This window comes from Schistocerca nitens, chromosome 2 (genome assembly GCF_023898315.1).
Source record: "Schistocerca nitens isolate TAMUIC-IGC-003100 chromosome 2, iqSchNite1.1, whole genome shotgun sequence".
Lineage (NCBI taxonomy): Eukaryota > Metazoa > Arthropoda > Insecta > Orthoptera > Acrididae > Schistocerca > Schistocerca nitens.
This window is the reverse complement of record NC_064615.1, coordinates 248,763,640-248,779,529: the sequence shown is the minus strand read 5'-3', so window position 1 is coordinate 248,779,529 and position 15,890 is coordinate 248,763,640. Positions and strand designations below refer to the sequence as shown.

The following is a 15,890-nucleotide window of genomic DNA, read 5'->3' as shown; positions in this document are numbered from 1 at the left end:
TCCCATAGTTCTCAGAGCCATTTGAACCACATTGAAAACAAAATATTTGAAACATAGTAAGACCCAAACAATACAAGTTAGTATATTGATATTGCTATATAGATGACATCACGTGCATTCTAGGTGAAATACTCAGTCACATCCAACAATTACATAAACAATTTGTCCCAAAATAAAATTTACCACAAAAACAGATAAGAGAAAATTTTAAATTTCCTAGACCTCACATTACGCACACAAAGAAATACCAACACCAATTCTCCATATTCAGGGAAGTCACCACGACCAGCACAGCCATACGAAAATACTGTCTCATTCGACGGCCCACAAATTAATTGGTTTTCAATATATGCTGCACAAACTGAACAAAACAACAATCAGTGCAGAAACTAGAAAAAATGAATTCCAGATAATCAAACAAACAGCTGTAGAGAATGGATGTGATACAAACAACGTAGAGAAACTGAATCACAAAATCAAAACAAAAATAAAGGGACACTAGCACACAATAAGAAACAGCTCAACAACAACTTACAAACACAGACACACACAACGCAAGCACACAGGTGCACATAAACAAGAAACACAGACAAAAAGCAAATGGTACACAATCACTTACCATAACAAAGCAGCCTACAGAGAATAGTTCAAAGAGACTACAGAACAAATAACTCAATACAGAGAAAACTCACGCAACCTATACAAATACAGACAAACACAACACATCTGGTATTTACCAACTGACAAGCCAGGACTGCAAATCTATTTATATAGGGCAGACAAGCAGAAGCTTTAATACCAAATACACAGAACCGAGAAGAGCATTAAAAAGTTACACTTACCATTCCACATTTCTGAACAGCCAACTTGAAAATTCCCAAATGCGGGGACAGCTTCCTGCAAAAATTAATAATTGAAGAAAACCCATAAAGTACAAAAAGCCATAGTAGAAAGAAAATAAATAATAAATCAATACACAGCTCTCTGCAATGGAACATTATCATCTGGCCTCAAAAAACTACCAGACAACACCAAACCATAAGAGCACCCACCCACCAATGCTGCTGCCCCCCCCCCCCCCCCCCAACACACACACACACACACACACACACACACACACACACACACACACACACACACACACACACAATTTTTTTAAAAAAAAGAATTCTTAAAATTTGTAAATGCTGTCTTAAAAACCCAAATTTATTTGTGCATAACTAGCAAAGAGAATTTTTTTTTTTTTTTGTTTAATTTCAGTAAAATGTGCGGGAAGTAAAGAAAAGAGAAAATTGGTTTTACTCAAAGTGCACCACCTCAAAAATTGTATTATAGTTGTTTTTTTATCTATTATTGCTTATGCCAAGAATATTTTAGTTGATGAAGGCTTCCACTCTGGTGTTTTGAAAGATAATTTCATTTTATAATGTCTGAAAATTTGGAACAAAACAAGACTGCTTGTAGTGATTAATGGAATATCGGTCACCAGCAGTATATGCATTTCATTAGTTGTTACATCCAAAGTAGGTGTAAAGTGTAATTTTATGTGCTGGAATGTTGGTGACCTCATAGCAGCCTGGTTTGGTATTTAGATCTTCAGTTTTTACAGATGTGTGGTAGCGTTATTTAGATGCTGGTGAAATCACATTAATCTTCATATTTTGTTACAACTTCAGTAAATATTTTTCAACTTGGTATCACATCTGACTGATCTGTGGCTGCTGTATTAAATCAGTACACAAACCATTACATTTAAATGTTTCATTTGTAGTGGGACCTGGAATATCCCCCCCCCCCCCTCTCTCTCTCTCTCTCTCTCTCTCTCTCTTCTCTCTCACCATTTTGGGCTCTGTGTATCGCATGAAAGACCTGATATTCGGATTGATTCCAAATACAAATTATATAACAAAAATTGAAAATATCTTCAGAAACACCAGAGAAAATGGCATGGTGACTCTAAAGACAAAGACTTCATATGATGATAATTAATATCTGACCATGAACTATGTTATTAGCTGGAAACTGTTTTTTCTGTGTTGAGAGAAGTCTATTTTGCTTTTAACACTTGTTAATTTTTGTATTTTTAATGTTTTTTACCATTGAAACAAATGTCTCATGTCTGGCTTATGAAAGTAAATAATTAACTTTTGAGTTGCAACTGTAAGAATTGAGAGAATATACAAACAAGTTTTTCTGTTACAGTTTAAATTTGCACTAGTTGTGATGGGGAGGCCAACATTTATTGAACAGCCAGACTACTGCATAAATTTGCAGGATTTCAGGTGTCATCCAAACCAAGGTGAGCTATGCTCAGATAGTTTTTGTTTAACATAGACAAGCCTTTATGATGTATTATTTAATTGATACAGTTATCTTAATTAAAACTTAAACCTAGCATGGAAATTAGAAATATTAGGAGAGTTATTCCAAGAGAATGGATAGATGATTTTGTTTTATGGCAATAACTTGTATACTTCGGCTTCTGTCTGAATAGCAGGTCATTTTACTGTATCTCATTTTCTCAAGTGTTAGTGTGATTATGATACACTAGTTCCATACCGTTACATTGGCCACTACTGCTCTTCCAGATCTCTGTTTCGTATTGAAAGTAGCATTACATATGAGTGCACAAGATAGTTATCAGAGACACTTTTTGTCGAAAAGCCTCTTGAAGAGTGGTAAAACATGCAGTCAATAGGCCAAAATACAAAGTGTTTCAATATCTCCCCAGTAAAGCCTTTGAGATGATAGCACAGAGTATGATTTTTTAGTTCAGAAACATAGAATTTTGAACTCATCATTAATGACCTACGTGCATGAATGACGTCTGTTGTTTATGGAATGCAGCACACTGTAGCCAACTTCTAATTTGTTAGTTTTTCTTCTTGTAAGTCATAAATGTGCTTTATCAGTTGATTGTATTTGAAGTTATGGATCTAGCAACCACTATGAATTATTAGAGTAACTGACATTGTGTTATGGTGATGTGAGTGGATGAGAAAGATGTGTTTGTCACACATAATAAGCATTGGTTCTCCAGCAAGATGTATCATTATCTCAATTATTGTTGCATTTAATTGTGAACACCCTTGGAAGGAGGTTAGCCTTTGGGATGAAAAGTGTTGCATGAAAATCCTGGGTCAAAAAAGCCCACATAACAGTTTCAAAGCCCCCCAGGGGGTCCACAACTCTTTTGTGGATATGTGCATGGCGAGCACGGGGCCCCGAGCTATTGCAGCCCCCTTTCTCTGCAGGGCTGCATTTCCTTCCCCTTCCCCTCCTTGCTCCTTTCCCCTCGCCCTCTGCTCTCCCTCTCTTGATGTCCTTGCTTATGTTGGCCCTCGCTATCCTCCTGGTTCTGTTGGTTTTACAATTTGGCTTTGTTGCGTAATCATCTCCTCCTTTTGGCATTCTCTGGTCCCCCTCTGGGGTTTGACCTCCATTCCTAAATTTCTCCTCCGTAGTGTGAGCCATTTGGGGAAGAGCACCTTATCCCAGCCATGTGGTGGGGTCGCTATGTACCCTTTTGGTTGAGCCCCCTGAACACACAGGGATCACACTTCTGATACCTGAGCCGTGACCTCCTCATGCATGCCTTGGAGTGGTTGCTCGTCATCCTGGAGCATCAGAACTCCCGGCAATGGCCACCGTGCCAGACGGCCCTTGCTGTGGCTGGGTGGCGCCCGTGAGGGGAGCCCCTGATCGGAGTGGGTGGTATCAGGGCGGACGCTATGCAAATGAAACGCATACAGGTCCAGAACTCTGGCCGTTCTTTTGCGGCCATTTCTCTGCTTGGAACTGATTCTTCGAGTGCTGCTTCTCTTGCCCCTTCGGCCTTCCCTTCCATGGCTACCCCCTAGGAAGAGGGTCAGGCTCGTCGGCTAGGGGCGAAACCTTTCCCCCGTTATCTAGTTTGCACCAGGACTGATGGGGATACTTTCACCAATACCAAATCTTTACTCTTTGTGGAACACATTGAAGATAAGTTTGGCGAAGTGGACTCCCTGAGCAAGATGCGGTCGGGTTCGTTGCTGATCAAAACTGCTTCAGCTGCGCAATCTGCGGCCCATCGTGCCTGTACCCATCTTGGCACAATTCCTGTGTCCATTACCCCCCACCAGTCTCTAAATATGATTCAAGGTGTGATTTTTCACAGGGACCTCATCCTTCAAACTGATGAGGAACTTCGGGACAATCTCGGACGGTGGGGTGTTCACTTTGTTCAGCGTGTTCAGAAGGGTCCTAAGGACAATCACATTGATACTGGTGCCTTTATCCTGGCCTTTGAAGGGGATACCCTCCCTGAGAAAGTTAAGATTATGGTCTATCGATGTGATGTGAAGCCATACATCCCACCTCCTATGAGGTGTTTTAAGTGCTTGCGTTTTGGACACACGTCTTCCCGCTGTTCACAGGCCTCTCTCTGTGGTGACTGTGGACGTCCACTCCATGAGGGGAGTCCCTGTGTTCCCCCTCCTGTGTGTGTAAATTGTCCTGGCAGTCATTCTCCACGTTCACCAGATTGACCAGCATATAAGAAGGAAAAGAAGATACAGAAGTATAAGTCCCTCGATCATTTAACCTACACAGAGGCCCGTAAGAAGTATACACGTCTTCACCCTGTGTCCATGACATCTAGTTACGCTTTGGTTACATCTTCACCCCTTCCTCCCCCTTCCTTACCCCCATCCTGGACTCATCTCCTCCCCCCCCCCCCTCCCCTGCGGCTCCCACACCTTATCCTCTGGCGCTGCTCCCCTTCCCCAGCCGGAGAAGTGTCCCACTCCTTCGGCATCTGCCGGTCAAGGGCGCCTCTCCCGAGATGCCCCTTCCCAGCACCTTCCAGGCCAAAGGTCTGCTGCCACGCGACGACCGCGAGAGCCGCGGTCTGTCGGCCCCCAGGTCGCCCGGTCTCTTTCTGTTCCCAATCTTGCTGCAGCTGGCTCCTTTATGCCACACAGCCCTCCTCGATCTCAGCCTGAGAAGAAGAAGAAGAAGAAGAAGAAGAAGAAACATAAGTCCCAGGACAAAGAGCCTCTGGTGTCACCAGAGGTCCCATCCCCGACTTCACAACCGGATTCTGACCCGTCATTCATGGATGTCGCTCCCTCCTTGTCTGTGATGGGTGGGGACCCGGCGGTATGACTGGCTTTAGCGTGTTCAGCCCCCATTTAAATCATCGTTCTGTGGTTCTCCAATGGAATTGTAATGGATACTACCGTCACTTTCCGGAATTGAAATCCCTTCTTACTCTGCAGCTTGTATAGTTCTACAGGAATCTCATTTTACTGATGCTCTCTCACTGACCCTCTGTGGGTTCCGTGTTTTCTGTCGAAATCGGGTCGGACCCCTGCGGGCTTCTGGTGGCGTTTGTACGTTGGTCCGTACAGACATTGATAGCAAGTGGATTCCTCTTCAAACTACATTGGAAGTGGTTGCTGTTAGGGTCCACCTGGACTCTGAGGTCACGGTTTGCAATCTTTATCTCCCTCCTGACAGGACTCTTACACCTGCTGCCTTAACTGCCCTTCTTCAGCAACTTCCTCCTCCCTTCCTCCTCCTTGGGGATTTTAATGCTCATCATCCCTTGTGGGGCAGTGCCTTTGCATCTAGACGAGGTCTTCTCATAGACCAGTTTATTGCAGACCACGACTTGTGCCTTCTTAATGATGGCTCCCCTATGCATTTCAGTGCCGGTCAAGGTACCTTTTCTGCCATTGATCTTTCTCTTCCTTCTCCCTCTCTCTTCCCTTCATTACACTGGTCGCCACACGACGACCTTTGTGATAGTGACCATTTTCCATTGATTCTCTCCCTCTCCCTCTCCCTCTCCCTTCCCACTCCCCAGTGGACAGGTTACCTCGCTGGTCTTTCCAACGCGCCGATTGGCCTCTATGCACTGCACAGATCATCTTTTCTCCCTCTTTGTCATGTTGTATTGATGACTTCTTACGTGACATGTCTGACGCGATTGTTTGCGCTGCTAGCCTTGCTGTCCCGCGCTCATCTGGACCATTTCGTCGCCGGCAAGTCCCGTGGTGGAGTACGGCCATTGCCATTGCCATCCGTGATCGCTGTCGAGCTTTGCAACATTTTAAGAGGCACCCAATCCGTAGCCAGCCTTACTACCTTTAAACGTCTCCGCGCTGAAGCCCGTTATTTAATCAAACAGAGCAAGCAGATATGTTGGGAACGATTTGTTTCTTCACTTGTTTCTACTGTCCCTCTGTCACGGGTATGGGCTACACTTCGCTCTCTCCAAGGTTGCCATCGGCAGTCCACCCTCCCAGGCCTTCACCTCCAAGATGGCCTTTGTACGGACCCATTAGTTCTTGCAGAACATTTTGCGACCCATTTTGCAGTGGCATCAGCATGAGCCTCCTAGTCAGCTGCTTTCCTTCAGCAGAAACAGCGGGCTGAAGCTTCCACCTTATGTTTTACCCCTTGTGAGTCAGAATCTTAGAACGAACCTTTTACTGAATGGGAATTTCTTTCTGCTCTATCTTCTTCTCATGGTACGGCCCCTGGCCCAGATTCCATTCATAACCAACTGCTTCAACATCTCAGTGCTCCACAACGGCAACATCTTCTTGGGGTGTTTAACCGTATCTGGCTCCAGGGTGACTTCTCTTCTCAGTGGAGGGATAGCATCGTGGTTCCTGTCCTTAAGCCTGGTAAGAACCCCCTATCTGTTGACAGCTATCGGCCAATTAGTCTGACCAATGTTGTTTGTAAGTTACTTGAACGGATGGTAGCCCCTCGGCTCAATTGGGTCCTCGAATCTCGTGATCTATTGTCTCCTTACCAGTGTGGCTTCCGAGAGGGACGGTCTCCAATCGATCATTTACTTCACTTGGAATCTGCAGTTCGGCAGGCTTTTTCCCAGCGCTGCCATTTGGTTGCAGTGTTTTTTGACCTTCACAAGGCCTATGGCACGGCCTGGCACCATCACATCTTACTTACCCTTCATCAGTGGGGTCTTCGGGGCCCACTCCCGGTTTTTATCTGCCAGTTCCTGTTCCATCGGTCATTCAGAGTTCAAGTTGGTACTGTTTTTAGTTCTCTACGGACCCAGGAGACGGGTATCCCACAGGGTTCTGTCTTGAGTGTCCTTCTTTTCCTCATTGCTATCGATGGACTTGTGGCATCTGTCGGTCCTTTGGTCGCCCCTGCCCTGTATGTGGATGATTTCTGCATTTGGGTTACTTCCTCTTCGATGGCATCTGCGGAGTGGCAGCTCCAGGGAGCTATACGGTGTGCCTCTGCATGGACCCTCTCCCACAGGTTTCAATTCTCTCCTCGAAAATCAGGTGGTCCACTTCTGTCGTCGTACTACGATCCACCCTGATCCAGAGCTCTATCTCGATGCACAACGATTGCCTGTGGTCTCAAGTTTCGTTTCCTGGGTTCTTTTCGACAACAAGCTCACTTGGCTGCCCCATATCAGACATCTGAAGGTAGGATGTTTCCGTAAACTCAATGTCCTTCATTTCCTTGCCCACTCCTCTTGGGGTGCGGACCGTTCCGTCCTTCTCCGTCTTTATCGTGCTCTACTTCTGTCTCGCTTGGACTATGGTTGTCAAGTTTATGGTTCAGCTGCTCCTTCCCACACTGCACATGCTGGATCCAGTCCACCATCGTGGTATCCGTTTGGCCACCGGTGCCTTCCCTACTAGCCCTGTTGATAGTCTCCTGGTTGAAGCTGTGATCCCACCCCTTTCTGTTCGGCGGTCCTAGCTTCTGGTGTCTTATGCACTCGCTATCCGTTCCTCTCCCACTCACCCTTCCTATTCTATCCTGTTCCCAGACCATGGACGTCGCCCACCCGATTCCCGCCCTCGGGCGGGTTTACCGGTTGGGCTCTGCCTTGCGTCTCTTTGCCGTGATTTTCAGATTCCTTCTTTGTCCTGTCTTCCTCGCTCCTTCCGCTCCACCCCCCACCCCCCCCCCTTGGTTAGTTCCTCGAATTCGGATGGATCTCCGCCGAGGTCCGAAAGATTCCACCCCCCCGATGGTGTTCCATTCCTTTTTCCGCCAAATTTTATGGGAGTTTCGGGATGCTGTTGTTTTTTACACTGATGGCTCTAAATCTGTTGATCATGTGGGGTATGCCTTCACGTCCTCTGTTGGAACGTAAAATCATCTGCTGCCACCTACATGTAGGGTGTTTACTGCGGAATTGATGGCAATTTCCCAGGCCCTTACCTTTATTAAACAGTCCCAACCCAACCGCGTTTTGTTATGTACGGACTCAATGGCCTTCTTGCTATTGACTGCTGTTTTTCGCGCCATCCCTTGGTCTCTGCCATCCATGACCATCTCGCTGATATTCACCGTGCTGCTTGTTCCATTGACTTCCTTTGGTTCCCTGGCCGTGTGGTTATCCCAGGTAATGAGCTCGCTGATCGTTCGGCTGGGGGACCCATGGTTTTCTTTTGCGGGATGAGCCACCCCCACTTTGTGGTTGTGGAGCCTTCCAGTCAGCAGTCCACATTTTCGTTGAATGCCCCCTTCTTTTGGCTCTGCGTGCTAAGCACAGACTCCCCCACACTTTACCTTTGATGTTGGCTGACAATTCCCGGATGGTCTCTCTGGTTTTCGGTTTCCTCCGGGAATGTGGTTTTTATTCTCAGTTTTAAGGTTTTTAATCTCTCTCTGGTGTTGGGGCAGGGCGGTGAGTGTTTGGGTGTCTCCCACTGTAAGCCGTGTTTGGAGATTCCTGACTCACCTCCCTGACCGAGATCCTCTTTTCTTCCCCTTTTACTCTTCTTCTTCTTCTTCTTCTTCTTCTTCTTTCTTCCACCCCCCCCCCCCCCCCCCATACGTACTTCTACATTCTAGCGGTTGCACCTTGTAAGTCACAGGTGGTCTTGCCTATGCTGCTTCAGCATAGTGTTGGGTTCGTTCTCTTGCTGACTTTCCTCATTTTGTTTTACCATTGACAGCATGACTGCCCTTTTACGTTTTTAGCCTTTTCCTGAGATATCACAATAGCAGAATGGGCCACATTTGCAACAAGGGACTGATGACCTTGCTGTTTGGTCCCTTAAACCCCACACAACCAACCAACCGTTTCAAAGTTATTAAAAGAGTACACACTAAATGTGGAGTGGATTCTTCATGCAGTTGTCGTTAAATATCGTCAACAAAGGTTTCACCCTTAATATTTGTGTTGTAATGGTTTGTTTGTAATAAGAAACACCATTTACATTGACACTGCATGAACCCATGCACGGGTAGACTATTTGGGCTGATTGTATTTGCACATTAAAAAAGAAAGTCAAAAGTATTTTGTGAAACACTAGGGATAAGACAGCTTACGGCTCATAGAAGTATGTACACAGTGACGGTATCTCTAATATTTGTACTCTTTTTAAAATTATTCTTTAAATGCGGACACAGTGAAAAGTATCCAGCGTGTTGTAACATGAGATTATCTCTCACCTGCGACCATTCCCGGATTAATGGAAGATTTTCAACAGCAAAAAAAGTGGGAGAAATAGGTCATGGATAATCTGCTCACGGTTAACTGAGAATTTACCATAGAAAGAAGCCACCTCATTGGGCACAAAATCAGAAATTTTGGCTGAGAATTTATTTAAGAATGGGAAGGTGCACCAGGTTAATTTCATTACCTAGAAAATGAAGGTAATGTAGACATAGATGAAAGGGACAGTTATTTAACAAAGTTACTTAGCCAGTAGAGAAATATGTTGCAAGTACATAAGTTGGGATAAACACTGGCACTGCGCACAGACATACGATCAAGTAAGAGTCGGGCAATGAAATTTCATATCTCGAAAACTATTCTCAGCAGCCCTAGAGCAAGTTTTCAGGTCCCTAAAATGGGGGAAAAAAAAGAAATATGTGCGAGACTAAAGTAACGTATAAGGCACAGATCGGAAAGAAAATAGTGCAAATTAATTACAAAGACATAGAACCAATTGGTAATTGAAGACAGCAGGATGGACATCAAAGTAGTTAAACAGACTAGTAAAAATACCCTGGGTTACTTTTGGTAAACCGAGCAGAATTTCTGAAAATTGCGAATATGTCTGAAATGGAAAGACGACCGACCATATGCATACCAGTTTTAACTTGTGACAGTGGGGTGTGGACTTCTAATGTGGAAACCATTCCAAAACCTGAAGGCTATTCAGCAGATGATGAAAGTGCAAATCAATTTTTGGGGATTAAGGGAAAGAAACAGATGACTTGGATAACAATCTAGAATGTAATTAAATTATAGTGGCCAGTGTGTGTAGTCAGCCAGTGATAGATTGGTACACGTTATAAGAAATCATGCAGTTGCGTATGCAACACCTGTGCATATAGATGAAGACCAAGAAGATTGGAGACATATGGAAGAGGCTTCTATCCATCATTGCAAATCAAATTGTTGATAGGATCTGCTGCAACCCATATTAAAAACAATAATAGTAAAACACACTTGTAGGAATTATCTGGTAACTTTTCTGGGCAGTTATTATGTATTTCTCATGTCAGAAGCAATCATACATCAAGTAGCTATACAGTGACTTAATTACTTGTGCCACAATAATTAAAATAGTAACATTGCTTCTCTGAATAAGGCATGTTGTGGGATCACGAGAGGATCAGTCTCCATCAGCCTCTGTAGGAATAATCTTTCTAGCACATTGTAAAGAGGGCACAAGAGAGAGATCGGCCTGTAGTTCTTTGTGCCATTCCTATCTTCGCCAGGCTTTGGGATAGCTATTACACTAGCTTTTCTCCAAATTTTTGGTATTCTGCTGGACTGGACACAATTGTTCATCAGTTGTAGGAGCCAGCTCATGGCTGCAGGGCCAATGTTCTGTACCTGCTCTATTCGTAGATCACAGAGGCCAGCTGATTTGCTTGTCATAATTTTGTCCCACGCATGTTACGGTTCAGCTACAATGAAAATGTGACACAGCTCACTGGTTTTGTGACTTTTCTGCTTGATGATAGTTTCCTTTCTTATTTTTATGGTTGTGGTTGGCTTTCCATTTAACAGAAACTGATGAGCAATTTGGTTGGCTCCACATTAGAAAGAGAGTTCATTGGAAAGGGTCGTTGCTGAGGTGACTGAGCAACTACTGTGCTTGCTTGCTGCTCCTGTTCTGTTATCATTTTCTTCTAATGCTCCTTCTTAGTATGGAAGAGGGAAGTGAGGATGCTTCATGCAGCCTAGAAAGTCTATTCACTAAAATGGTCTTTTTCTGGACAGCGAAGAACAGTTATTTCACTAATTCGGTGAAGTGTTCATATTCTTTTGTGACTGGTGCAACTGTGCTGATCTTGTTGTCCAGCAGAACTGAGAACTTAGTGCTGTCTGCCTCTGTAAAGACTACCCCCCCCCCCCCCCCCCCCCCCCCCCCCGTGGTTTTATTTCTGTACATACTGATTTTGTGTACTGTTGTACGATGCAATCGCTCACGAACAGAAAGGCTGGTTTATATCAACGTTGCCTGTTAAAGGAGGCAGGAAGTGTGCTGTCGTGAATGTGGGAATTATTGTGGACTTCTGCCCAAGACAACACTGCTTTGCCATTTTTGTCTCCTTCCAGGTAGCCCCATGCTTGATTGTGGCTAGTAATATTTCCTATCACAATTAAACTCTTCTTTTGTGGGAGTTATTGGGTGGGCTGAAGGAGAACTCTGCGTCTGGTGATTTATACACGGAGATGATGATGAGATTGCTGAGCGCTCCAGAAATGATCTGATGTTCTCACCCATGTGATAAATGCTACTCACTTCGGCATCTGGCCTCACAGAGGTGGCACATCCATGCTGAGAGTGTGACCTTCCAGCAGTTAACTTCACGCCTCACACTTCTGGTCATCTTAGCTGATTGTGTGTTTCTTGTAAGCATAATTTGTCGCATTTATTGCTTTTGCACAAATTGTGCTGTAGTTCTTCTTTGGTAGAATGACATACCTGCAGTGTAAATAGAGATGTGCATTAACATTTGCTTTAAAAAGTGCCTATTGGTATGTCTTGTCTTTAAAGGATAACAATGCCTTTATGACTCAAGATGTATGCTGTCATCCAACCCATTCTCATATTCAATTTGTCCCATGAGTAATTTTTTTCCCCATTTTCATACAATATGTCTTAATTAGTTATATGATCTAACCTTCTAACACTGTTCCCATGTGTAACTTCACTGATCAGTGTTTACAATTATGGTTATGTCATCATAATCTCATTTATGTTAGCCAGGAAATGAACACACTTGGCTCAAGATGAGCATTCTAACGAGTGGCTCATGAGCTGCTCAGCTTGCAATTGTATCTGCACCTTAAATCTTGTGATAAGCAATGACAGGTTTCATAACTACTAATGCCGAAGGACTGTTTGACTTTGCAATTCAGCACTTCCATTCTGCCATATTGAAGTGCCAATATTGTTCTTTTACGTAACAATCCATTTAAGTACAGTTTGTTATAATAAAACTATATTGTATGTTGATGAATATAATATGAAATGATTTCTTTTACAATATTATATTGACTTCCCTTGGTGCCAGGATCTTGATAAACTGTTGTCAACTAACATACATTCTGATGACATCATGGTCCAGCACACAATCAACAACTTATTGGCATCCCTAATTATAATACTTTTCATCATCATCATCATCATCATCATCTCACAGGGTTTTCATTTCAGCCCTAGACCAAGTAAAGTAAGTGCTGAGACAGTTTTCTTCAACAGTGCGAGTAGTTACTCATTCATGAGCCCTGCCTGTATTAAGGTGTAAATCCATCATAAATCACTTCACTGTCGGGTAGCACAGTGCACTATGAAAGATGGAGGTAGGAGGATATAAAAAGTATGAAGCTGGTACATGTGACAACTTTGAGTATATAGTTGATGTTGCACTTGGCTAGAACAGGTTGCTGCTGCTACGGTTGCAGGTTCGAATACCGCCTCGGGCATGGATGTGTGTGATGTCCGTAGGTTAGTTAGGTTTAAGTAGTTCTGAGTCTAGGGTACTGATGACCTACGATGTTAAGTCCCATAGTGCTTAGAGCCATTTGAACCATTTTAGCTGTTGCTTGCAATTAAATCCCACTGAGATGGTGATCGATGTGCAACAAAATGCAGCCCCCCAACACATGGACAAGTGCATTGAGGTGGGTGGGGGACTTTTTGAAAATCTCTTGTAGGATGGATCAGTAATCTGCTCCGTCATTATTCTTTCTGCTGCAGTGCCTACACAACATTTTGCTAAGTACATGTCGAATCACCTCACACATTACGTGACATTCCTCTGGAATTTCTCTCTCTCTCTCTCTCTCTCTCTCTCTCTCTCTCTCTCTGTGTGTGTGTGTGTGTGTGTGTGTGTGTGTGTGTGTGTGTGTGTGTGTGCGCGCGCGTGCGTGCGAGAGAGAGAACGCGTGGTCTTGCAGTCACACCTTTACAAAGGAAATATTATGTATTACATTATGCAATGGAGTTATAATATTGACTTTTCTATTTGACAGGAAACACTGCACCAATGCCTTGGCTTGGGCTAGAGCATGTAAACAAAGCTCCCAAACGTTCTAGGTACAATTATCTGGAGAAGGCTATTAAAATCTACAACTGAGAAGTCCTAGGCTGTTTCTTGTACATACGTAATTTGGTTGCAAGGACTCCAAGAGAAAGCAACCTTTATTTGTAATGAAGAGGTATTTAAACCTCAGAAAGACTGAGTGGGATTGTGTTGTGAACAGACATTCAGTGACATTGGTGTGGTGAACTGTGTCTGCAGCAACAGTGATAAAATAACGAACTGTGTCATTTTGTCAGATGTGACAAGTACAGCGTTGTGTGATCAGGTAATAAAATTGTTGTGTTATTTCTTTGCCAATGACTATTCCTCATTCGTTATGAATGCTGCTTCCCGATAACTCAAGACACGGCTGTGTTGATTAATGAATAAATTATACACCAATTAAAATTTTTCCTTGCTTGTAGATACGAATTTTACAGTAAGAACATTTTTACAAGTCATTTTTCCCCCTTTATGACCCTGTGGTTCGTGTTCCTCATTGTTCTGCACTGTGGTGAATGTGACTGTCTGCTGTTTTGCTACAGTGGAAGAATGAAGAAAGCACCTGTGAATAATCTGGTTAAAATGTTTGTAAGTAATCTGTTTTTAAATACAATAGTATGTTCTGTGAGGTTACCAGAGTTTGTGACAAGATTTAAGGATAGCATGTGTACAAAGACCCAAGAGAAGTTCAGCAGCAAACTTTGTGGTATAACATAATTATACTAAATGCGCTATCAAAATTGTAAGTTCAGATGTTATGCACAGGAATTTTATGTCGTAATGTTTTAGTCGCTTTAAAGTAACCAATTCTAATAAATCAGTTTTGTGAAAGAAATTGTTTCGTGAATTGGGACTTAATTGTTGAGTAATGGATTAATAAAAAGAAAGTTATTTTTGGACCTGAAACAACTGTTACATTTTTTTCTTTGTATTTCCAGCAATTATTTTTAAGAGCAACAGTTTACCATGAAAATTATTTATTATTCATCTCATTTTAAATGTTTTATATGCATTAAGATAATTTTAATGCTTAATGCCATTACCCTTAAAAATAGTTTTATGCAGAATGAAGTGCCTCCATTTTGTGATTAAATTTTATATTAGTGAACGATTGCACTGGAATTGCTTCAATGAACTTTTTCCCCTAATTTGTAAAAATCTGAATGTTAACAGTGAATGCATATAATTTATTTACGAACAAAAATATATTTTTTTACAAACAGAGAAAATTTTGTCAGGATTATTTCATAAATCATTGTTTTATCATTTAGAGAATTGTGTGTTGGCGTGTCTTGTTTTTCACTGTATCTGGGTTCAGTTCATTTCAGTGCAGAGTTTCATTCATGTGTTAGGCAAACACTCCAGACAATGAATTTCTACCATAATTGCTCCTTGTTTATTACTTTGTGTGTACAGTTTGGACATTTTACGTCCAATACCAGTTGTAAAATGTGTGAGTGAAAAGATTAAATGTGTTTGGAGGGTCTGGAGGTTTGCAACAATGACATGAATTTTTTTATAAGAAATGTAAAAAATATTTGTTAAATATTGCACTAGACTGAATTATGAATTTACATGGACTGTGTGTGTGTGCGTCTGTGTGTGTGTGTGTGTGTGTATATAAATATGTATATGAAGAAAATTATGACTTAAAATTTTGCTGATAATTAGTTGTTAAAAGATTTGAAGTGTCTGCTTTCAGAGTACATAACAGTATTAACAGAGCGATCTCTCTGACACTGAAATCTTTCATTGGCTTACTGATTATCAGCCAGCATTGAAAGTCAGTCTTAACATTTTCATTGCAGTTCTGTGTAAATAATTCATTTTGTACATAACTCTGTAAATAGTTGTAATGGTTAAAGCAGGATAACATGAATGAATATTAATCTTTGGTTTCATTTTATTGTAATAATAAAGGCACCAGGATTTCAGTACACTCACTCCTTATCAGAGATCCTTCCTAACTTTCAGAATTTGGTAATTTGATATGGTTGATGTCCCGCATGTCTTTGAATTTGAAGAGCTCTTTAACAGCGAAAATGTTTAAATTGTTGTTTCTAGTTGTGTAATGTCAACTAAGGAAAATGGTTTGTCTTATTCAGCAAAAACTCTTCCCTCCATTGCTCAATGTGTTCTTGTATAAGAGTCACTGATTGCAATGCAATTAATGTTAACCACATATATTTGGAGACAAAGTTCAAATGTTTTCAAGGATATTACCAAACTAACTGCAACAAGTGAAGTGATAGTTATCTGCACATTGCTTGAAATTGTTGTTATTCCACCTTTAAATATGTTTTTCTACTTGGGTTTGATATTTATTATTCCAACTCATTAGTCAT

General features: G+C 42.3%; 1 protein-coding gene across 1 annotated transcript in view; it reads left to right on the top strand.

Annotated features, from left to right (window-relative positions):
- Window positions 1–15,434, top strand: part of LOC126235971 (ubiquitin carboxyl-terminal hydrolase 7) — a 253,893-nt gene extending 238,459 nt beyond the window's left edge. The window contains exons 22-23 of the mRNA XM_049944942.1: window positions 2,203–2,299; window positions 13,493–15,434. Of these exons, the coding sequence (XP_049800899.1) occupies window positions 2,203–2,299; window positions 13,493–13,596 (201 nt within the window). The 3' untranslated portion in view covers window positions 13,597–15,434. The remainder of the gene's footprint in view (window positions 1–2,202; window positions 2,300–13,492) is intronic.
- Window positions 15,435–15,890: the final 456 nt, after the last annotated feature.